Raw genomic sequence first — 23098 nt, forward strand, 5'->3', positions numbered from 1 at the left:
AGTTGATTCCTCCTGACTGAGTCCAGCTGCAGTGACAACACGTGCCTCCTCTCCAGCCCTCACACCGCTGCTGCAGGGTGAGAGTACGGCTTCAGTACATGTGGAAGAGAAAAACCCCACTGATTAGCCTATCAGCGCTTAGGAAGGCCGTTCTGGTCTTCGCTCACACAAGGGTCGCGTCATAGAGCAGGTAAACCGCAACACCACACAGAGGTTGCGACTCACGCAATCGCCCATTCGCCCTCTGCACGCAGCACCAACCCAAAGGTCGAGAGAGAGGACACTGTACTAGCAGCATCCGCTCTTCGTCTTCTGGGGCGGGGCCCTGGCGTCGGAAACGCTTGCTGAAAAGCTCGCCCCCGCCTGCTTCACCGCAAGTTCGGCGCCGACCCTTGGCGCAGCACCACGCTTCTCAGCAGGCTCGTGAGTCGCGCGCTCCTCCATCAGGTGCCCCTCCAAATTACTGATGCGCTCCGGGAGTGAGCTCGTGTTCCCCTCGGCAGCCCCTACGATCGGTTCCACACGCGTCGTTTCACAGTTCGCCAGCGTTGGGGTGTGAGGCTGAGACTCCTGCTTCTGCAGTTGCTCAGCCTGCGCCTGCTGCGCCGCAACCTGCCGCTCCGCCTCGCAGCGAGCGGCTTCCGATCGTCTGTAGGCCACAACAAGGTCGTCGTACTTCCTTCGCGTCTCCGCGCCTTCCCTCTCCAAGGCATTCACCCGATCCACCAGCGCCATCTCTCTCACCTCCTGCTCCGTCGTTGCACCACTCAGGATTTGGTGCGGCGACGTTTTTTGGGAATCAGAGCTCGACCCTTCGGCGGACGCCTTGAGCGCCTTTTTTTCTTGTTCTTTGTTTTTCTGGAGGTCCGCCTGCAGACGCATCACGTGCGCCTCCAGCTCGTGAATACGCTGGTCGCTCGCCACCCTCTCGTCCGCCTGGCGCTGGCCAGCAGCGAGACCTTTTTTCGGCATCCGCCGAGGAGCAGAGCTCGGCGAGCGCGAGTGCGGCGTTGGTGTGGCCATCCGCGGGGTAAACTCGTCATCATCCTCCAGCAGCTGTAGCTGCATACGATGCTGCTTCTGTAGACGCTCACACCACGCCCTGAGAGAGGCGATCTCATTCACTGCGTTCTGCTGACACACAACGGTATCCTGGCGTGCTGCGTCACATTGTTCCTGCGAAATCTTCAGCTCCCTTCGCAGTTGATCCACCTCCCTTTGCGATACGTGATGGTCTGCGCTGAGAGCTTTCGATGCGAGCTGCTCAAACTGAGCCCGAGCAGCGGACTCGTCCTCAAGGTCCCTCTTCACCTTTTGCAACCCGCGCTTCAGCGCGGCCTTCTCGGCCTCGTCCTTGTTCCGTTCCTTACGCATCTTCTCCAGCTTCTTCTCCGCCTCGACCAGCTTTTTTCGATCAGAGACGGCATTTTCCATTTGCAGTGCTGTAACGGTTGACGCCGCCACCGCCCTCTGCACCTCCTCCTCTGCCTTCTCGCGTGCAGCCTGTTCCTTTGCTAGGGCACCTTTTGCCTCCGCCGCGGCAGCCTCAGCCTTCTCACGCACCTGGCGCTCCTTTAACAGGTCCGCCTGCGCCCTGCGAGCGTCATCAGCGATTGCCTTCAGTTTTCGTATGGTATCCGCCTCCTGCTTCGGCTCTGGCGCAATGGCGGCAGCCAGCTTCGTCTCGAGAACCTTTGCTTGCTCTCGCAGCGCCACCAGCTCGGCCTCTGTATTGCTTCGCGCTGCCCGCTCCTTCTTCAGTTCGTTCCTCGACGCCGTTAGCTCTTCCTGCAACGGTGATGAGCGCTGTTTCTCGTCCTCGGAAACAGCCTTCTGCGACGCTTGCTGCGCTACCAGTTCGTCGTTGCACCTCCTCAGGCTGCTGAGCTCCTTCTCCTGCGCGACATCCCACACTGCCTGCGCCTTCGCAGCTTCCACCCTCTTCTTCTCCTCCTCAGAGGCTGTGAGATGCTGCCGCACCTCTTCTAGCTCCTTCAAGAGCTTCTCGTTCATCTCTTTTCCAGCTGCGGCAGCAGCCTTCTCCTTCAGCATCTTCTCTCTCTCCCTTGCCAGCTCGTCTTCGGCACGCTTCTGGTAGCATCGGGCTTGCGTGGCAGCAGCCTTGGCTTCCTCCAGCTCCGCTGTCAGCTGCTTGCACTTCGCTGCCAAGTCCTCTTCGCGCTGCTGGAGATGCACGGAAACACGCCGCGCATGCTCGGTGGCTGCCATGGCCTCGGCCTTCTCCAACGCCTCCAGCTGAGCAGCGCGACGAATCTCATCCGTCAGCACCTCGCTCTTGAGACGAGCCAACACAGCATCCTCCTCCATGCGCCGAAGATCCGCCATGCTGTGGCGGCGCCGCAACGCGTCCTCCATGGCTCGCTGGTGCGCTTGATCAGCACCGCTGCTTTCACGCGTCGCCTCATCTGCCTCCCGCTGCAGCAGCTCCGCGATCTCTTGCTCCGACATGTACTTCAGCCGCTCCACACGCTCACGATCGCGGAACTCGATCCAGAAGTCGTGCTCCTCGCGCAGCAGCTTCGACCGCTCTGCACGTTCCCGTTCCTCTTGCATGTACCGAATAACACGCTGCTTGCGCAGGAACTCGTCGACCGACTGCACCTCATCGCGCACGCTGGAGCGCCGGCTGAGACGGCTACTAAAGCGCGAACTCGCCAGGCTGTCGCGGCGGCTGATGTTAAAGGAGTAGTCGGCGCGCAAATGATCCGGCGTGTCAGCCTCAGCATCCGCGCTAACTTCACGAGGTAGTGGCATGGGAAAAGAAACACCACCGCTGTAGCGTGGAATCTAGAAAACAAAAAAGGGGTCCCCTCTGCCAGCGCAGGTTGTACGACGTTGTTGTCGTTAAAGTATGCCTCTGGGAAAGAACGACAAGTGGTCATTGACGCTTGTCACACACATTGTGGGAGGAGAGAGACGTGAAAAAGATCGACCAAGGCGACACCGCAGATTGAGGTAGAGAGCAGCGTGAACGTATCCGCGAGGTACATCTACTAGCAAAGACGCTACACACCACCACCACTTTCCCAAGCCAGCATGTCTACATTGCATCAACAACCGAGGCGGAGACACACGTTCCAGTCGCGTGTGCCACACGGTCGGTGCCGTTTATCAAAGTTCTGTTTTCCCTCCACCTTCACCTTTTTCGTTCCACAAAAACATCAATCAAATTCCACAGAAGGAAAGCAGAAAAGAGCGAGCAGCGGCGGAACGGTGTCTTTGCTGCATGGCGCAGAGCCTCCACAATTCCCCTCCATTTCCGTTGCTCCCTTCATTTCAGCCTCGCCCCAGCCCTCCAAGTGGGCCACACCACACGATAGAGCGAAAAGAAAAAAGGACAAAAGTAGCGCCCGTGTGGCACACGGAGCAGCGAGCAGAGAAAACCAGCCGTTGTTGTGGGTGCTGTCACTTCGCCCACACGCTTCATTCACCATAAAGCGGGTAAACTGCAGGCACGAACACAGGCACCAGCACGCCAACTCAAGACTGCCCTCTGCACGATGCGTGTCGATGGCGTACCGGTGGCACCAAACAGTGGGGGTGGTCAGCCTTCACCGCTGTTCCGCTGGAGTTCTCGCAGGGGCTGCGCTACTGCACTGTCAAACGAAATCATTGAAGGGGAACGTGACACACATACTTCGGTCAGTGCGGCCACCCCCCAAACGGTTGGAGAGCCTGCGCACTCACTCTTTCTTGCGACCGTCCAGCTTTGCTTTGATGGCGCGCATCTTCTTTTCGTAGTCCGCCTTTGACGCCTTCATGCGGCGAGCAAGCTCCGTCTGCATCCCGCCAGCCTCGCGAACTTGGTCGCCGTAGTGCTTGCGCATGTGAGGCTCCTCAACGATTGCCTCAAACATCTTCGCAGCTGCGTGGGACACCACAGACACCACCAGCACCACAGGGCTTCCGGACAACAGCGCAATGCCGTAGTAGGCGGACATTCCGAGCGACGAGTCAGGGTTGTTTAGGTAGCGGTAGATGCCACTATAGTTCAGCTTCGCCGGTACCTTATCGATGAAGAAGTCACCGTAGAAGTAGCCGTAGTCGCCAATGGCCTTGTAGATGCTCCAACTCACGTACCCGTTGATACCGACAAGCAGCATGCCAACCATCATCACGAAGCAGCGCGCCTCGCCGCTGCCGAAAAGCGGCATCACCCAGGTAAAGTACTTGACAGCGCAGAGGCAGTAGGACAGGTTGGTCATTGTGACGCTCGCGTTGTAGATGCGCTTCCAGTTGTTGAAGGCCGCCTGCGGCGAAGGGTAGTTGAGGGAGAACCACTTCTCATGCGACTCGCGCTTGAGGAGGTAGCCGAGGAAGCCGTTGTGGAAGAGTCGCCAGGCAATCACGTGAGCCACGTAGATCCACGCCGGGAGGGGCAGCAGAAGCGTCGCCAGTAGATAGATGATCGTCAAAGCTAGAAGCAGGTCACTGGCGCGAAAGATGTTGAAGTTCATGAGCACCACGAGCTCGTTGTGCTCCAAGTAGGCCTCGCCACCGTTCCCGTACAGCACCGCATTCCGCTCCTGCTCCTCCAGAGTCGGTGACGACAGCACGTTATAGGTGCGGTCGATATGCGGGTTTTCCACAAACACCAGGAACGCTAGCTGGCACAGATGCCCAACAACGCTCATGTAGAAGAGCGTGTAGGACTTTGTCATGAACGGCACGCCGTACATGAAGGCGTAGCCGACCGTGTACATCGGGTGCGGGAACATTTGAAAGATGCCGTCGAAGGTGAGGTTTTTGTCGAGGAGGAAGAAAAAGTCCCCCCAGTACCAGGCGAAGTCGCCAATGACGCGGTGCGCATCCGACTTGCACCAGAGCGCAAACGCGATGGAGGCGCAGCCAAGCACCAAGCAGAAAATGTCCACGGGCGAGCTGAGGCTCATCTTTTCCCAGCAGACAACAGAAAGCACACAGTATGAGACAAGGTCGTTAGCGAGGATGACGTTCTCCACTTGGCGGAACAGCATCCAAGCGTTGAACTCGTCCGGAAACCTGGTCACCTTGTACTCGGTGTTACCCTCGAAAACAACGGATGCCTCCAGAAAGCATCGCGTCACCGGGTAGTCTTTGACGATGCGACGGTAAAACTTAAGGAAAGAGCCGTACCGCGAGTGGTAGTGTAGGATGGCCCCGATGCCAATGTTGTACGCGAGTCGCCAGAAGGCAAACTGAGCGCAGAAGAACCACACAGGGAGCCCGTGGGTGAAGTGGAAAATCCCGGTCAGCCCAACAGCAAAGCACACCGCGACCCAGATGAGCGTCGCCGGACTCCGCCACGACTTGGGTGTCAAGAGTGCGTCTACCACGGACATGGTGTCCGGGACGCGGAACCGGGTGCCGTCGTACAGGAGGCCGTAGCTCGTCCCATCTTCGCAGGGAGTAAAGACCCTCTTGGCATCCTCGGACACGCTTTCCGCAAGCATGTTTTCGTGCTTCCGTGAGGGGGCGTGAGTGTCGCCGGCCCGTGGAAACAAAAGCGATGCTTGAAGAAGTGCGTAGAAAGCCGCAGACGACCGCGAAACCTGCTGGTTGATGGAAACCGGCGATGACGCCGACGTCGTGACGGGAACGCTGATCAAGCTAATCCGCTTGGAAGATATGAAAGCAGCTGAGAGTGTTCCTGAGCACACTAAGGCTCGGTGTCGATAGAGGGAAAACGAAAGAAGTACGCCACCAACCACTTCACTGCGGTAAGAGCGCTCACCCACCGCCTCAACGCAAACAAAGAAAAGGTTCAGCAAGAGGTGACAAACGAGCATAAAGGGCACAATAAAAGGTGTAAGTCAAGTTGCAGCGCATCAAGAGCGTGTCGCGCGGCAGGTAGCTGTCGTCTGAGTGAGGTGCTGCACTGCCTTTAAACGGGAGTCTCGGCTTCCATCACAGTAGGGAATTCGCACAACTCGCCACTGGCGCAGCGAAGATGGAAGTCAGAAACTCCGCGCTCAATATCTGCTCGCTCTCTGTCATTTGTGCAAAGATGTGTGCTCGCGAGGTATGCCACTCCATGCCACTCACTAAGTCATGTGTGTCGAGGTGTAAACAACGCACATGAACGCATCCGCCCCGCCCAGACACCAGACATACGGTTATTCCGCCCCAAACCAAAAGGGCAGGGAAGAGAAAAAAGAAGTGGTGGGCAGCACACAAGGAAAGGCAGAAACGCGCTCTCAAGGGGACCCCCTCGCGAGCGCATCGGGGAAACCCAAAGCTGAGGTCTCTCTGCCTCACTCCTTCTGCGCAACGGTGGCAAGCAGGTGATCGCTGCCGACCACGTCTCCCTCTTTCACAGAGAAAGAGACCTGGCCGTCCTGCAGTGCCCTGATGGGGTGCTCCATCTTCATCGCCTCCAAAATCATGAGAACCTGGCCCTTCTCGACGACGTCGCCCCGCCTCGCGATAAACTTGGACACTTTGCCGGGCATCGGGCTCAAGATCTTCGCTGAGGCACCTGCCCCCATCGATGCGTTCCCAAAGCCATCCGTCAGCGGCAATAGGCGAATCTGGTGCAGCCCAAAGCTGCCAATGATTGTTACGTCACCTTCCGTCACGACGGCCAAGACTGTGTGACGCATGCCATTCTCGAAGAGGAAGGTGAAATCGTTCACGATGTTCTTCTGGTCACGGTGCTTCGAAGTCACAGGGCCGGAGCCGACCGAAAACGACCCCTCGTGATCTCCTACTCTGAAAAAGATCTTGTGGTAGTTTGCGCCCTCCGTGTGCAGACGCACCTCTACCGGCTTGCTGTCAATGTAAAAGTGAACGGTGGCCTTGGTGTCGCCGTTGAGACGGAATGCACCACGCCAGTTATCGCAGTGGTTGAGCAGGCAAGCGGTAGCCGCCATGGCCGCCACCTCCGGCGTCACAGCTGGAGCGGTGAGCAGCTGCTTTTCGTGATCGTTGATGAAGTTGGTGGTCACGCCGCCGCGCGCAAACTCCGACGCTTCGCAGCATCGCTTCAGGAACTCGATGTTCGTGTTGATGCCAGCCACCTTGTACTCGCCTAGTGCCTGCTGCAGGCCTTTCAATGCCTCTTCACGATTGCGACCCCACGAGATGACCTTGGCCAGCATGGGATCGTAGTGGATGAGTACGTTGTCGCCCTCACGAAACCCAGTGTCCAGTCGGGTGCGCGTCGATCCACGCACCCCCTGAAACGGCTCCCGGATGAACGTTAGCGGGCCGCTTTCGGGAAGAAAGCCCCTCTCCGGCGACTCCGCATACACGCGCGCCTCGATACAGGAGCCGACCAGCGCGATGTCCTCCTGGGAAAATGTGAGCGGCTTGCCCATGGCCGTCTTGATCTGCAGCTTGACCAAGTCCAGCGGTGCACCTTTGATGCGGCACACCTCCTCCGTCACGGGGTGCTCCACCTGCAATCGCGTGTTCATCTCCATGAAGTAAAAATCGCCAGTGCTTGTGTCGAAGATGAATTCCACTGTGCCAGCGCCCACGTAGCCAACTGCCTTCGCAGCCTGCAGCGCTACCTCGCCAATGCGCTGTCGTGTCTCCATCGACAGATGAGGCGCCGGGGCCTCCTCGAGGACCTTTTGATACCGACGCTGCACGCTGCAATCGCGCTCGAAAAAAAAGACCCCTCGGCTGTGTTTATCGCAAAAAATCTGGCACTCGATGTGTCGTGAACGCTTCACGTAGCGCTCCAAAATGACACGGTCGTCCTTGAAAAAGTTAGTCGCCTCGCGCTTCGCGCTCTCCAGCATAAAGGCAAAGTCTTCGGGCCGCTCCACAATCTTCATGCCCTTGCCGCCGCCACCCGAAACCGCCTTGATGAGAATGGGAAATCCCACCTTGTCTGCCTCCTCCGCGAGGAAGCCTGCAGTCTGGTTGTCACCGTAGTAGCCCGGCACAACAGGCACCCCGGCAACCTCCATGATGCGCTTGCTCTCACTCTTGGAGCCCATCGCCGAGATAGCTGACGCAGGTGGGCCAATGAATTCAATGCCGGAGCGCGTGACAGCGTCAGCAAAGTCCGCATTCTCGGAGAGAAAGCCGTACCCGGGGTGAATTGCGTCTACATTCAGCTGTTTCGCCACGCTGATGATATGGTCACCGCGCAGGTACGAGTTCACCGCGGGTGGTGGGCCAATGCAGACGGCCTCGTCTGCCTCTACGACATGCCTCGCGTTCCGCTCTGCCTCGCAGAACAGCGCCACAGTGCGGATGTGCATCTCACGGCATGTACGGAAAACGCGGCACGCAATCTCCCCCCGATTTGCCACCAGCAGCTTCTCAACCTTGCGCTGGAAGCAGCAATCTGTGCAGCGTAGCATTACGGCGAGACACGCACATAAAAAAAGCGCCGATCGACGGCACGCCAGCTAAACAAAAGAAGATGGCAGGGCAGATACGAAGCTGGCACGTTTGTGCGCGTGTGAACCCGCACTTGACAACTCATCAATACTATGAAGCGAAGCGGGTACAATGAGGAGACGACACAGTGTGAAGCAGTGCGCAAGAACGGCCGGAGGAGAGAGGAGTGGAGAGCATCACTGATCTGCGTGCAGTACAACACGCACTTGAACGTGAGCGAGGCATCATGGAGAGTATCAACACGTCGTCCCAGACCGAGTACGAGGCACACACACAAATGCACAGCCTAGGCCGCCTAACGGAGGCAGGTAACACAGACATGCCGTGAACGTTTACCAAGTCAATGCCTTCGCGCATGACGCACGCATAACATCGATTTGAGTATGAGTCATGCCCTTTCTGTGTCGAACCCACAGCGCCCACAAACAGGAATCACTAGACGTGTCCATGACGACCACACGCGCCTCTTCCAGGGAAACGAAAACAGCCATTGTAATACGCTTTCATCCGTGCCATTCAGGAGCAGACGCGACGCATCTCCAGTGCAGTGGGCTCGCTCTCCAGCAGAGGATGAACGGCGAGAAAGTGCTCTGCATCCTGCAGATCACGCTGGAGGAGATTCGCCCGCTTCGCGATGGAGTCCTGCTCCGCCCCACGTAGCAGAGAGGCGACGTCACCACGGTGGTACTTCTTTCCATAAAACAGACGACACACCTTCGACGCCTCCTCAATCATGCAGCGGACGTTGTCACCCCTCCACTCAAACGGGTCTATGGGAAGAAGACCATCGCCCAACAGCCCGACACGGAAGTGCGCAGCTTCGTCCTTGATGGCTGGCGTGGTGCCTGGTAGAGCGCAGATAGAGCTGCAGCGTTTCTCCGACTTTCGAATTATAGCTCTCAGAACGTCGTGCATGCCATCCAGGCTTCCATCGAATGATAAGTGCTTTGTGGCGCTCCGAACGAGTCGCCACGCGCACTCGGAAGCACTGGAGCGCCAGCAGTGCAGGGCAATGCCGTTTCCCACCACTATTGAGACATCGGACTGCTGGTCAAACAAAACGCTCGCAGCGCGGCTATCGAGCTTACACACGCCACGCTCCACGTCAAAGAGCACTGCTATTCTGCTTGGGTCGCGCGCAACTAACATCTCGGTGAAGGGGGTCGCCTTCGCCATGGTGATGATGGCCTCCGCGTTGGTGCAGAGGCCATAGTCCTTGCGCAAGCACCAGGTGTCGCTGCCGTCGTTGTTTGCGTCGGCACTGTGTGCCTCCGTCTCCCAGTCGATAGTGCCGCCAAACCGCAGAAACTCTGTGCGAAGAGTGCGCAGCAAGACGCCCTCCGTGCACTGGTATGCCGTTTCGCCGATCGCACAGCCGGGAAAGACGGACCCCTCTCGAAGAAGTGTGAGGTCAGGGGAGAGGAAGCGCCACCCGCGAGCGGGACGCAGCACGGAGAGGAGTTTCCTCTCCGTGCACCCCAAGTCTGTCAGCAGCTTCACAGTTTGATCTGTCACCACGCAGCGCCGCACCTCTGCGCGCTCGTACGATGGGCTCTGCCGCCGTTCAATAATCGTCACATTCGATTCTCGCCATCGCATGCCGATGCCCATCGCGTACGTCCCGACACAGCTTCCGACGAGGAGAACATGGCCCCATGGCTTGACGGCGTACATGAGCGCCGCTGAGCTGCCAAGAAAGAGTGAGGGAGAGAGCAGACAAGGAGAGAGTAATTACGTCGCCTAGTGACTACCAACGAGAGGGACAAGGAGGCGCTAGTAGCACTAGTGGGCAGCAGACGTTCTTATCAGGGCACTGATGAGCCACGTGAAAAGAAGAAAGGCATCGATCCCCCGCAGGAGACCGGCAGCGTGCGTGTTGGCGCCGCACTTACGAAAGCCCCCGTGGATGAATCTCGAGGATGGTGAGGTGCTCTCCCACTTACAATCCAAAGTGTTGGTTTGACTGCTCCAGTGGGCTCTACATACATGAAAGCGATTGGGAGTGCGCCAATCTCGTCACGCGTTGCCTCAGACACCCCGTCCACTGACAACTTGGACAACCACCATCGTGTACTCTTTGTTTGTGTCCGGTGCGACGAGAATGTCGACAGCGCCACAACTAATTCGGAGAAACGTCATCTCGTCATTCCAGTCAATGGTTCGAACGGTGGAGGCGGTGACGTCGATGAACCCCTTCAGGGTGTCAGCGTAGCGATACGCCTCCCTAGAGCTCCCGCGAAAGCCCGCGAAGCTAAGCAGCTTCCCCTTCCGCGGTTCCATGATAAAGTAGCCCAGCACTCCCTTGTGGTGGGCAATGCGGTTCAGCGTGTCCTCCACATTCTGAAGGTGGGCCTCACGTTCTGCCACCGTTGGATTGGCCTTGTTCATTGTATTCCTCAGCACAAGCCACTGGAAAAGAATGGAGGAGGAATAGTCGAGTGTGGGAAATCATAGAAGAAACGAGACGCTATTCATGTGCGCACAGGATATCCTCCGCGAGCACAAGTGCAGAGTGTTCCCCCTCCCCAAACGCACACACAAACACACGCGGTACTCACCGCTCTATCTAGCGGCTGGCGAAATACGCGCGCATGACCATAGCGCTAGAGGATCATGCAGTTCGCGGAATACCCGTCAACAGCCTTCGAGAAACTGAAGCGTAAGTCTGTCGTTGTTGCTACGTGTGCACCCCAGCAAACAATGCACGGACAGTAATTGAGAGACAAGCGGCAAAATAAAGACACGCACACACAAGAGCACACGTGTTGTATGTACATCTCCTTCCCAGGCACACTCACGACTATCATACATGAATGAAGTTACACAGTAAAAGCCGCTAGCGCGTCTGCTTCGACACAACGGCAAAAGACGGGAACGTCCGCTCCCGCAGACGATCCACCTCGTGCTTCAGTCGCACTAGCTCCTCCTGCTGTGACCGAGCCAGCTCCTCTAGCTCACTGGTACAGAAAATTTCTTTCGCCCGTGCAGCACGCGCGTGCAAGCTGTCCGCGCCCGTTTCCATCAGGCGGTACACTGCTGTATTCGCACGCACTGTGTCGTCGAGGTCGTCGCACTGGGCATCGACGATTGTGTTCTCTGTCACCCGCTCCGCAATCTGGCTCTTCAGTCGCCGCCCAACGCTCCGCAGCTCCTCGATTTTTCGACTCATGTTCATCTCCACCATGTCCATATGGCGCTGGAGATGCGCCAGCATCTTCTCCTCCGACACCTCTGCGTCGCCGCTCAGCCACTCCTGCATCTGGCGGGTGACGCGAAGGGTATGCAGCTGCCGCAGCTCCAGCTGCAGTGTCCCTGTGCAGTACCTAAGCCGCTCCGTGTCCCAGTCCAACAGCCTCATCAGCTTTTGCTGCGCAAACGCCTTGATCAGAAGTGCGCGGCTCTCTGCTTCGCTTTGGAGGATGAGATCGTTGTACTGGGACACGTCATCGCGCCACCGCAGGTTGGAGGACAAAAACGCCGTCGCCGTCGTGGCGCCCTCGTCTTGGATTTGGCCCTGGCGCAGCCGGCACAGGGCGTGGACGTCCAGAAGGCACGCCACTGAGCTGCCGCGCACAGCGGCCATTGCCTCACCAGTGACATCTATTTCATCCGTAATAAGCTTGCAGTGTCGCTGCGCTTCCCGCACGTCCACAGCAGCTCGCTGCACCTCTGCCTCGGCATCGTTGACGAGCTGTTGCAACTCAGCTACCGCCTGGCAATGATCGCAAAAAGCTGCCCACTGCTCCGCCGTGCAGTCTGCTGCTGACGTGTCAGCATCCGGCAGCGCCGCACTGCCGTCCACAAAGCGCCGCTGCCATCGCACAAAACGCCGGTGCAGCTTCTCGCCCGTGGTGCCATCCTCAAAGGGTGCTAAGGCTCTGACACTCGCCGCGTAGCCACCTGTTTTGCTCTCCGCCGCGGCCAACCGAGCCTGTGCTGCACGGAGCAAGTGCTTCTGCTGCGCCACGGTAGATTCAGCTTCTGTCCGTCCGTCACGGAGAGTCTCGCGCTTCTGGGCCAAAGATTGATGCTGTCGATAGGCAGCGCTGACGCACAGCCGATGTTGAAAAAGTAGCGCCAGTTGAAGCTCTGCTTCGTCGACCTCCTCAGCGGTGTTCAGCCGGAGCTGGCGAATCTGGTGAAGCTGCTCGTCGAGCTTCGCGGCGGTCTCTCTGTTCTTTTCCTGCAACGACTTGAACTCACCTCGCAGCGCCTCCCTCTTCGCCTCGACGCACTCGTTCTCCTCCTTAAGTCTCTTGGCGTAAGCCTCAATAATGCGCGTCTGCTCCTCTGTGCGCTCCTCTGGCGGGATGAAGGTGTCGCGCGTGTCATCTGCGAAGTCTGGCAACGGCACATGCACCTCCAGCCGCACCACCTCCTTTTCCAGGCCGTCCATCCACAGGGGCAAGGCCGCCTCATCCACCGGAGACACAACAGTTGCCCCCATGGAAGGGGCGATGAGGGCCTGCGCCTCAGCGCTCAGCTCCTTGTCCTCGACAACGAATAGTGAGTTTGGGTCCTCCTCCGGGTCGACGACCGCCGTGAAGAGCTGTGCAGGAAGGCTGCCCAACTGCTTCCCAATCGTAATACAGCGCAGCGTACGTTCCTCCACCTGCATCATGGACTGTCTCTTCAAGTCCTGCAGATCCGTGAAGCGCGTGTTGAAGGCATCCTTGAGCGCCAGAGACCGGCCCTTGACGAGGAGAGACTGAAGAACCATGCGGCTCTGAGTGTACACATCCGCGTCGTTCAGCATGGCGGCGTCGAGGTCTTCAGTTCCGCTAGAGCTGCCATCCGCGGGCGTCGCGGTCTTTGACATGATCTGCAGCCCAGGAACAGTGCGTCGACCAACAGCGCTCTTCTTCTGCAGCTGGCGGAGAAACAATGCTTTGCGGGAGAGCGATGCCTCGGCCCGTGTCCTGCGATGGATGTGAAAGTTGTGCACCTCCAACTCGGACGTATTCATGCTCACCACCTTCATGCGTGTCACCTCCATCGCCTCGCAGCAGCGCCTCCGGAGAGTATCCTGGAGGTACTCGTTCAGGATAGCGTGATAGTAGTGTCCCTCGCGCATATCAAACACGGCGCTGTCGCATTCCGCCGCGAACTGGTCACGCTGCTCTGGCGTCAAGAAAGCCTCGAGAGGAACCTCGGTATCCTTGTCGCTCATCACCTTCATCCACAGCTCACGCACGCGGGACACCGCAAGAAGGAGCGCCTCCCGCTCTGGCGCCGCGTCGCCTGCTTGTACAGCGGCTATCTTGTCGCCAACGATGCCCAGTCGCGCTGCCTCCGCGTGCGTCCACTGAGGCTCCTGCCAGGTAGCGTGGGCACCTTCTGCTTTCAACGTAACACACTGGATAACCCCGTCATTGCCGCCGCAGATCACCTCTGCCCCGGTGTCAGTAGTGGCCACCGTCGTGATACCGCCGCCGAATGAGGAACGCACGGCGTGCACCCAGAGCGGCTTCCGCTTCTCACGCGATGGTGGGATGGGGGTCATTTGTGTCTGGTACGGCGTCAAATCGCGCGCGGCGATACTTCCATCTCGGCCACACGAAATGACTGTGGAATCGTTGAGACGTAGGAGACAACTGCCACCGCTGCTGTGGTCGTGAATGAGAAACAAAGGCCGCGACACCTTTCCGTCACCTTCTCGTTGGCGGTCAAGCGTGTACACCTTCGAATCATGGTCTGCCGAGTGTACAAAGAGATTGAGGATGTCAGGAGTAACATAACACACAAGTGCATCCGTGATCGGGAAGTCGAGTCGCCACGAGCTGCGCACAAACGCCTCGGCACTGTGCGTTGTCTCGGCGTCGCCGTCTTTCGGCACCTCGACAAGGAATGCATCACCATTTTGGCACACGACCAGTAGACATGTCTCCATCGGCACCCACCTTACCAAGCAGATGGAGGCAAGAAGAGTGGTGCGAATCACGCCTCGGTCCTCTACGCCGTCATCCATGCATCTCAAAAACCGAAGCGCGTCTCGACCACAGCACGCGACAGTGCCAGACCCATCCGCCTCCACAAACGTAGGAGCCCACTCCAAGCACTGGTGAGACCACACCTCTCTCTCACCGACGCAGTCAAAGCAGCGCAGCGTTCCATCCTCGAACAGGATCACTATCTCAGAGGAGTTCAAAATGCACGCATGCACAGCCGCCCTTCGCACGCCGCAAGGTGTTAAAACCCTCACATCGTCCCTTTTGTAAAGGGCGATGCTGCCATCCCGCAACACCCACGCTGCCGAAGCCCCATTGTTCACAGAAAGGCATCGGAGTGTCGAGGCCTCCGTCCAGCCCTTCACAAGGCGCGAATCGGCAGCTCCGCCATTGGTCACTACTGGAACTGTCACTGCGAGTAAGCCTCTCTGCGTGCTCAGCAGCAGCTCCGCTGCGCTCGTGACAACAATGCGACTTGTGCAGGAAGGCAGGCACCCAAGAGAGCGACGGTGATGAGTGCCATCACATAGATTGACGGAGAGGAGGTCCCCTGAGCGCGTGAAAATAAACACAGTGCCATCCCACACAATCATTGAGGCTGCAGCCGGTGCCAGCAAGCCTTCGCACACATCCTGGAACGTCCGGCTTTCATGTGAGTACACATGCAAAGAGCCCTCCTTCGTGATATAGCACATCGTGCTCGGTCCTGAGACACACGCACTCTCTATGCTCGCCTCCACAGAGAAGCACTTTTGAAAACTCTTGCCGTCCTCCCCATGGGCGTAGCCCGCAATGCAGCCGCTTCTCCATATGCCAAAACGAAGAACAGACCCCTCAAAACCGAAGGCAAGCAGCCCTTTTGGCTCCTCGCTATGCTGGAGAGGCACGCGGTCTGCGAGACTGTAGGAGCCATTTGGCGTGCTTCGCCTGAAAATGGTCACAGTTGTGTCAGGAACCGTTCCAAGGACAAAAAGCTCCTTCCCATCAGCAGAAAAGACGATATCTGCAATACTTACGAAGACCTCCGCCTCCGCAACGCCGAGGCTTTGCATAGAGTCCGCATCGAAGAAATGCAGCGCAACATGCAGGCGCTTCTCTGCTAAACACAGCACGCCTTCAGCACTGACGGCGATTTTATCGATCGAGTACTTCCCAATGGGAAACGGGGCCCACAAATATTCGTAACCGTCCTCTACGACGACCACACCGTTGTCCGCTGGAACGAAGACACGGTTGCCATGCACTGCGAACACAGCTGGTGCGCTGCAGCCAAGTACTCGAGCCACACTTTGTAACATCACCATGCACACCTGGTGCCACGCAGAGAGAGAGAGAGAATCAACAGCGGGTGTTTCTGTCAATCCTCCCGAGAAGAGCTAAAAGATGGAGAGCGGTAAACGTTGGTACCAAAAACAAAAAAACGTGAAAATGGAAGGAAGAAAACGAAAACGCATTTTTACGGCTCGTCACGATGGCAGAGAGGCCTGCGGAGAAGTCCAAAAGCACCTCATCTCCTCCCGCGGGGGATGCGCTCAGCCGATAGCATACGAGAAATCACCAAATACCTGCACAAAGAAGAGCTCATGCGGACAGCAAGACACCTCAGCGCCATTATCCACACTGCATACAAGAAGCAGGTTGTCGCATAAGGCGACGGACTTCCGTACGACGCTTTGCCATCATCGCTCTTAGCAAGCTACCGATTTATGTATTTCTAAGCACTATCACGACATGAGAGAGAGAGAGAGAGAGAGAGAGAAAGAAACCAAACAGGATGAGTGGCGAGTGGCCTATAACACGTGGATGCCATGCCATCCCTCAACCTTCCATTTCCCCACTCGTCCACAATTGCAACCGATTCACCGCTCTTTACACGCCAAACAGCAGCACCACCATCATAGCTCCATAAGAAAAATACGGCAGTGATGGCCACGTAAAACGCTTCACCGGATAAGCAAGGCGTAATGAAAACAAGAGTAAGGGGAAAACATCCTCGCACATCATAAGCAGTGGGAATGTGATAGCAGCACAACCCTGTAAATGGGCCTTTGCACGAGATTGGCGTACATACAAACAACACCGCATCAAAGGAAGAAAAAACTTGCATTTGCTGTCACTTTGACCCATCACGCAACGCCGAGGCCGCGCTGAATGGCGTGAATCCACTCCTCCATGCTCTCCAGCGATGCGGCTTCAAACCACATCGACTTACCACTTGTTGTGTGAAGCGCAAAGACATGCATGCGCTTTGCCGTGCTCACAGGAACAGGGCACACGCTCTGGATGTGCTCCAGGCTTAGCGCCTTTCCCTCTGTGTCCGACTCCTTCTCCGACATAATGAAATGACCCTTCTGCACCTGGAGGTACCGCCTCTTCCATGAATGATTGTCACCACCCTTCAGCTTGTTCAGGTACCCAGAGAAAAACACATCCTTGTTGATCTGACCAACAGTGGCAGTCTTTGGCTCCTCGACTGACTCGCTAGACAGAATCACCGTCACATGCTCCATCAGCGCCTCCTTTACCTCGTTGTCAATGCGCGAATTCTTCCTCATAGTGTGCATGAAAACCTTGAGACCCTCCCGCACGTAGGGAAAGCGGAAGATGTCCCGCACGCTCGGCCGCTGCGCCGCATCACAGACAAGGATCTTGCGAACCACGTCCCTAAAGTCGGCCGAGTACACTTCGGGTAGCGACTCGTAGTCTCCGCTCAGAACCTTTGCCATGAGACCCTTCATGTTCGTCGAGGTGAATGGCCGCTTCAGCGCCATGATCTCGTACAAAAGTACACCCAGTGACCACACATCTGCCTTTTTGCTGTAGCGCTGGTTGTTCCAGAGCTCCGGTGCAAGGTAGTACGGTGTGCCACAGAAGGTGTTCGCGACCACTCCCGAGACGGTATCGTCGTACTGGTGACTGAACCCAAAGTCACCAATCTTGATGAGACCCGTGGAAGTAAGGAGCACATTGGCTCCTTTGATATCGCGATGCAGCATCTTGTGGGCGTGGATGTGGTCTAGTGCCAGACACAGCTGCAGAAAGAGAAACAATGCCTCGTGCTCCTGGAAATGCTTGAAGTCGGTCGAGCGTGCCTTGATCTGGCGGTCCAGATCACCCGAGTCCGCAAACTCCATTACAATAAGCAAATGCTCGTTATCTTCCTTGTCCTCGATGTACTTGATGATATTTGGATGGTGGCAGCTCGCAAGACATTTGATTTCGCTGTACGCATACGTGCGGTCACGAGACGACATCTTCCCAAGGTCCATTGTTTTCGCGACGAAGATCGCCTTGTCGCTGAGGCGCTCCACCAACCACGCCTCGCCGTAGGAGCCAGTGCCAATGAGCTTCTTCTTCACGTACTTGAGATCTCCAGTCGCGCCAGGCGCACCGAGGACGGACGAAAAGGCACTCATTTTTGTCACAATACAGATGGAGCTGTCGAAGAGGTGTGAGTGACAAGGATAAACTGCAATCGCATCACGTAGAAAAGCAGAGAATGAGAGTGGGAGGAGAATGCGGTAAGTAGTGAGCACTTTGCTTTGAGTCACAAGAAGTGCTGCAGGCCAATGTAGAGGGCAAGTGGACTTAAAAGCGGGAGCTGCTGAGAAGACGCAGCCATTCACCTCCATCCTTGGCCATCAAGAAGCGCGATGGAAGAGAGCAAGAAGCGCCTGGAAAGGCGTCGATGAGTTTCACAGGCTGACTGCATGGCCAAACAGCCGCGGCAGCACGCCGACACCTCCTTGCATGCCAGTGCGGGTGGTCTTTCTTCCCAGATATGTGCACCTGTGGGGTACCGTGGACGAAGGCGCAAAAGAAGAATGCTCACGCTTGAAAAGCACTGACTCTTTGAAGGGGCCTTTCCAGGCGCAAAGCTTCAAATGCAAGCTTGCACCCCGCATCCATACGGTTGGTTTTCGCTTCGCTCACAGCAGTTTATGCCCCCCTCCCCTTGACCGGGGGCACCGAACGATCAGATCCCGGTGCCTGGCGTTTGCGTGACGATGGGGTTCGGGCCCTGCCAAACACAGGAGGCGGGAGCCCCATTCGTGGAAAAACAGCGCGATCATCTGGGAAACGCAGGGCAGCCATGCACCACGCGAAGCGCAATCCCCCTTTTGTGATGCTGCCCAGCATCGCCTTTGTCGGGCCTGCGGTCGTCGTCGTGGACGTCACTTCATTTGTCTTCACGCAGCATCGCGTCATGCACCGAGACAAACGGCGGCCCTGCAATGGGCTCTTTGTGGTTGTGCATCGCGGGGCACTTTTTGGGCACACAAAGATGACGGCGGGGGGAGGGGACGCACAACCACCCCCCACTCAATGCAAAAGTGCGCTTCCTCACCTTGCATCTTGCTGAAAAGTGTATCACTGATCGGCGCCAAGGGTCTCTTTAAATCCCGTCGCCCAGGAAGCGGCGACCACAGCAGTTCCCTAAAACACACCCCAAGCTGCACAGCTGTGAAGACGAGCAGCGAGGTGATAAAAGCCACGAATTGTCGTTTGTTCGTCACCCCGCCATTATGGGAGACGCTCTGGGAAGAGCACGTGCGCCGATTCTCTGTCTTGTCTTCTCCTCACACCTCTGCATTTGCTGTTTTCATGTGCACTGTCTTTTCCGAGCCAGTGGCATCGCCACGGTTTCCTTTTTCTAGCCCACACGCCGACTTGGATGTTGGGGTGAAGCCATGGTGAACAAAAGTGAGCTGTGCTTCGTATCTGTTTCAATGACCATCCTTTTCGCCAATCACTCCCTTATGCAGGTTCCCGCCTGTGAACAGTGCTGAGAAGCTGATGTAGAGCTTCGCGCTTATGACTCCTTTTTTCACCACCTCGCCGATTACACCTCCACTTCTGCTGCTTTCGAACCACTCCAAGAAGCTTCATCACTGCAAACCAGCCTCTTTCCATCTCTTCTCTCTCGTCTGTACACCGCGACAGGAGGAATACGTGCTTGGAGCTTGCCGGGGGCACCGCTGCGCCACCATCTCAATCAGTACTGACCACTGTCCTCTCGGAGTCCATCTTCCAGCTTGCCACTACATTGCTATGTCGGTCGTCGAGGAAGTGTATGCAGAGGGCCGAAGCAGCGTTCAGGAGACGCGTTCCTCGCTAGCGCAGCAACTATGGCCCAGCAACAGCATCACCATCAACATCCATGAACCAAAGCGTTTCTTTATGCTGCTCATCGGCGTCTATGCATGCATCTGCACCTCGACCAGTTACGTGTACAACCTCTTCTCTGGCAAGCTGCAAGAGAAGTACAACTTCACGCAGGAGCAAATGTCTGTCATTACAACTATGTCGAGCATTCTTGGCATTGTTGTCTTCCCCCTGGCAGTCCTGTACGACTACTACGGCCCGCGGTCGCTCTTCCTGATCGGCATGATATCTTTGCCGGTTGGTGGAGTTCTCTTCGGCCTGGCCTTCGCCGATGTTGTGGAGGGCAGTGTCGCGCGCTTTACGATCTTTAGCACTCTTCTCAGTGTTGGTACTTCTATGTTTGATATTGCAGGTCTCATGACGATTCTGAGTGTATTTCCCAGCAGTCGCGGCGCTGTGATTGCCGTAATGAAAACGTTCATCGGGCTCGGCTCTGCCATATTCGGCTGCATTCAGCTGGGCTTCTTCGAGAGCGATATCTCCGGTTTCTTCTACTTCCTTTCGACGTTTACTGCCATTGTCGGGCTTCTATGCGTCCTCTTCGTGAAGCTACCACCATATCAACTGACAGGTTACGAAGAGAAGTATCTGTCAGAAGCGGACAAGGCGAATAAGCTCGCCACAAAGCGCGCGTACTTGGAGAAAGTGCCCTCTCCACGTCGTTTTGTGTTCGGCTTTGTGCTTGTTGCCTTTCTCATTATTTTCCTCCCTGTAGAGAGCACTGTTGTGGCGTACAAGCAGCTAGGACACTCCTACAAGGTTGCCTTTGCTCTGGTCACCATCAGCGTGATGATGCTTTATTCAGTCATCGCCATTCCGCTCCGGTGGTTGGACGTGGGTAGTGCAAATATTGCCGAGCAGCTGCCTGAGGAAAACGAGACGCAGGCGGCGGCCGCTGCTGCCGCATTGGGACCCCGCATGTCAGCTGCACAACGCCTCAGCATGCGCATCAACACGACGCGCACGAGCATTGCAGAGCAAGCCATCTTCAGCGCAACCAGCATTGACGAGTCTGTTCACATCGCACCGCAGTATCAGACCTCCTTCATCGAGAGCCTCTGCACACTCAAGCTGTGGGCCCTTGCGTACTCTCTGTTCTCGATCTTTGGTACCCAGATAGTCATTATTGTCAACGCCCGCTTTGTGTATGCCGCCGCCTCTGAGACTCCGGTGACACAGGAGATTGCCTCTCTCCTTACTATCTTCAACGGCGCCGGCAGTGCTGTAGGACGAATCATCATGAGCATCTTCGAAGTGTGGACACAAAAGCGCATGCCTGAGGAGCGCATCCCGCTTACTATTGCGGTCTTTATCCCGTCGCTGATTGTGCTTGCAGCGTCCCTCATGCTTCTTTTCGTGCGGAAGGAGTTGCTCTTGATCCCGTTTGGCTTGACAGCTCTCGGCAACGGCTTCTCTGCGGCCTCCGTTGTGCTCGTCATGCGCACGTTGTACGCGAAGGATGTCGCGAACCACTACAACTTCATGTCACTCCCCTCGCTTGCCGCTTCGGTATTGCTGAACCAAATGCTCTACGGTGCCTGGTACACGAAGGAGGCAACAAAGCAGGGAAGCAACATTTGCTATGGACGGCAGTGCATCTTTGTTCCTTTTGCTATCATGAGCGGGCTGCTCTTCACGAGTCTTTTCTCCACTTTGTATGTGCACCTTCAATATAAGGCGTTCTGCGACGAGGCTCTTGCCGAGCGCGCACAACTCCGTGGCGCGCGTAATTGCACCACCCACCCAGAGGAACCTCATGACCCTGATGAGCATGCCCCACTGCTTTCCTAGACGCACTGAGTAAGTGATCTTATTCTCCTCCCTTTCGTTGCACAGTGCTGCTTAGTTTCCACTGCATTCCGCACTCTTTCCGCAGATGTGATTGCCCTTAGTCCTTTAGTCACAAACTTTACGTCTCGTTCGCCTTTGTTGTGAGCCCTTTGGCTCGGCTGCGACACTTGACGTGCTCCATACCATGTGATGTGCTGTGGTGTGCATTCCTGAAGGCGAAAAGAAGAGATGTGCAATGCTTCCTTGTGAAGCGTGCGCCACCCTTCATCCCCGCTCGGATCTCTGTCACAGGAGGACCTGCTTCTTTGCATTCTTCTTTCCCACCCCTGCGCCATTCTGGGCGTCTCGTATCGCCGTTGAGGGTCTCCTTGATTTCATCTCGTATGCATCATCTATGTTACCTGCTCACTTCTTCCTCCTCTCTGTCTCAACTGAGATTCGTCACGCTTCCCAGCTTACACCACTTTCATCTCTCCGCCAACACATCCAACATGGCCAAGGGTAAGCGCTCCGCTGACGCCAAGGGCAGCCAGAAGCGCCAGAAGAAGGTCCTGCGCGACAACATTCGCGGCATCACGCGCGGCTGCGTCCGCCGCATGGCGCGCCGCGGTGGCGTGAAGCGCATCTCGGGCGACCTCTACGAGGAGGTGCGCCGCGTGCTGAAGGCCTACGTGGAGGACATTGTGCGCTGCAGCACAGCCTACACCGAGTACGCGCGCAAGAAGACAGTCACGGCGGCCGATGTCGTGAATGCGCTTCGCAAGCGCGGCCACATCCTGTACGGCTACGCGTAAATCAATCGTGCCTCGCCCTTTCGCACACTCATAGATATGCTTTCTTTCTTCGCGCAGTCGTTTGGGCAGGTGGCGGCTGGCAGTGGTCCCACTTCGCTGACATTAGCGCCGATGAGAAGGATAGCGCAATCGTGCGAATAGCGACACGTATGAGGCGAAAAAAAAAACGCAAGGTCTGGCAGCAGGTCACCTGTGACTATCTCTCACGCTTCTCCGGTCTCATGCGCCTGTGGCGCTTCCTCCTCTATTTCTCAGCGTATGCTCCTTCCTGCTGCGTCCTGACTCGCATCTGCATGTGTAAGCGCTGAGTGTGACGCATATGAAATCCAGCATTCTTTGCCTTACCCCTTTCCGTTTCGGGTGTCTGTGTCCGCTTAGGAAAGGCCCAATCGCACATTTGCTGTAGGTCTGCTTGGTTGGCCTTTGTGCTTCTTTGCCCTTTGGCCTATGCCACCGGCGACTTTGTTTCGCGGTGGTGTAGAGCGTGTCGCGAAGCGGCTCTTTTTCACTGCTTCGTGCTGTCCGCCCACCGCACACCACGTACTCTTTCTTCGCGCCAAAGGTTAGACCGTCAGGCTGTCGGTTCGCTTTCCCCACCTACCGGAATGCAGCTGTTCAGGGGTTCCGCCATCTTTCCTTGCACCTCTACTATTTTTCCCCTCTTTGGTGTATGTGTTTTTGCATCTCTGCTGCTGCTCGCGTAGTGGGCATCGCCAGGGCTGCCGCGTCCCCCACTTGCGTACGCGCAGACCCTCCTCCTTCTGCTAGACGATGGAAGGCTTTCCATCGAACGGTGACGAATATCAACGAAGCGAGCAAACAGAGCGCGTGCCGTCCACACCTTCGAGAAGGCAAGTCTTGACAGTTTTCGTCGCAAAGATACGGGACTCAGGCGTGTTTTCTACGGCAACCGCCCACCCAGCCAATGAAGCGAGCTATCGTTCCGTTCTCACAGCGTCTCTCCGATGTGGTTCGCTGCAGTGGCTCCTTCCGCTGTCACGTCGGCTCGTTCGATTGGCGAGTCCTTCCACTGTCTCCCTG

The 23098-nt window shown here is 56.7% G+C and overlaps 9 protein-coding genes across 9 annotated transcripts; 2 read left to right on the plus strand and 7 right to left on the minus strand.

Annotated features, from left to right (window-relative positions):
* Nucleotides 1-288: 288 nt before the first annotated feature.
* LPMP_313000 (hypothetical protein) lies at nucleotides 289-2775 on the minus strand (the record flags this gene model as incomplete). Its single annotated transcript, XM_010703380.1, has 1 exon — nucleotides 289-2775. One exon carries the CDS (start codon nucleotides 2773-2775, stop codon nucleotides 289-291), a length of 2487 nt encoding a protein of 828 aa, XP_010701682.1.
* Nucleotides 2776-3704: 929 nt separating this feature from the next.
* Nucleotides 3705-5453, minus strand: LPMP_313010 (phosphatidylethanolaminen-methyltransferase-lik e protein; the record flags this gene model as incomplete). The annotated part of the gene is made up of 1 exon (XM_010703381.1): nucleotides 3705-5453. One exon carries the CDS (start codon nucleotides 5451-5453, stop codon nucleotides 3705-3707), a length of 1749 nt encoding a protein of 582 aa, XP_010701683.1.
* An 801-nt stretch (nucleotides 5454-6254) lies between these two features.
* Nucleotides 6255-8318, minus strand: LPMP_313020 (methylcrotonoyl-coa carboxylase biotinylated subunitprotein-like protein; the record flags this gene model as incomplete). The annotated part of the gene is made up of 1 exon (XM_010703382.1): nucleotides 6255-8318. One exon carries the CDS (start codon nucleotides 8316-8318, stop codon nucleotides 6255-6257), a length of 2064 nt encoding a protein of 687 aa, XP_010701684.1.
* A 556-nt stretch (nucleotides 8319-8874) lies between these two features.
* Nucleotides 8875-10032, minus strand: LPMP_313030 (hypothetical protein; the record flags this gene model as incomplete). Its single annotated transcript, XM_010703383.1, has 1 exon — nucleotides 8875-10032. The coding sequence occupies one exon, from the start codon at nucleotides 10030-10032 to the stop codon at nucleotides 8875-8877; it is 1158 nt and encodes a 385-aa protein (XP_010701685.1).
* Nucleotides 10033-10386: 354 nt separating this feature from the next.
* LPMP_313040 (dynein-associated protein, putative) lies at nucleotides 10387-10746 on the minus strand (the record flags this gene model as incomplete). The annotated part of the gene is made up of 1 exon (XM_010703384.1): nucleotides 10387-10746. The coding sequence occupies one exon, from the start codon at nucleotides 10744-10746 to the stop codon at nucleotides 10387-10389; it is 360 nt and encodes a 119-aa protein (XP_010701686.1).
* A 448-nt stretch (nucleotides 10747-11194) lies between these two features.
* LPMP_313050 (hypothetical protein) lies at nucleotides 11195-15610 on the minus strand (the record flags this gene model as incomplete). Its single annotated transcript, XM_010703385.1, has 1 exon — nucleotides 11195-15610. The coding sequence occupies one exon, from the start codon at nucleotides 15608-15610 to the stop codon at nucleotides 11195-11197; it is 4416 nt and encodes a 1471-aa protein (XP_010701687.1).
* Nucleotides 15611-16432: 822 nt separating this feature from the next.
* On the minus strand, nucleotides 16433-17722 carry LPMP_313060 (protein kinase, putative; the record flags this gene model as incomplete). Its single annotated transcript, XM_010703386.1, has 1 exon — nucleotides 16433-17722. One exon carries the CDS (start codon nucleotides 17720-17722, stop codon nucleotides 16433-16435), a length of 1290 nt encoding a protein of 429 aa, XP_010701688.1.
* A 1636-nt stretch (nucleotides 17723-19358) lies between these two features.
* LPMP_313070 (hypothetical protein) lies at nucleotides 19359-21263 on the plus strand (the record flags this gene model as incomplete). The annotated part of the gene is made up of 1 exon (XM_010703387.1): nucleotides 19359-21263. One exon carries the CDS (start codon nucleotides 19359-19361, stop codon nucleotides 21261-21263), a length of 1905 nt encoding a protein of 634 aa, XP_010701689.1.
* Nucleotides 21264-21754: 491 nt separating this feature from the next.
* LPMP_313080 (histone H4) lies at nucleotides 21755-22057 on the plus strand (the record flags this gene model as incomplete). The annotated part of the gene is made up of 1 exon (XM_010703388.1): nucleotides 21755-22057. One exon carries the CDS (start codon nucleotides 21755-21757, stop codon nucleotides 22055-22057), a length of 303 nt encoding a protein of 100 aa, XP_010701690.1.
* Between the last annotated feature and the right edge of the window lie 1041 nt (nucleotides 22058-23098).

The sequence above is a fragment of the Leishmania panamensis genome (genome assembly GCF_000755165.1).
Source record: "Leishmania panamensis strain MHOM/PA/94/PSC-1 chromosome 31 sequence".
Lineage (NCBI taxonomy): Eukaryota > Euglenozoa > Kinetoplastea > Trypanosomatida > Trypanosomatidae > Leishmania > Leishmania panamensis.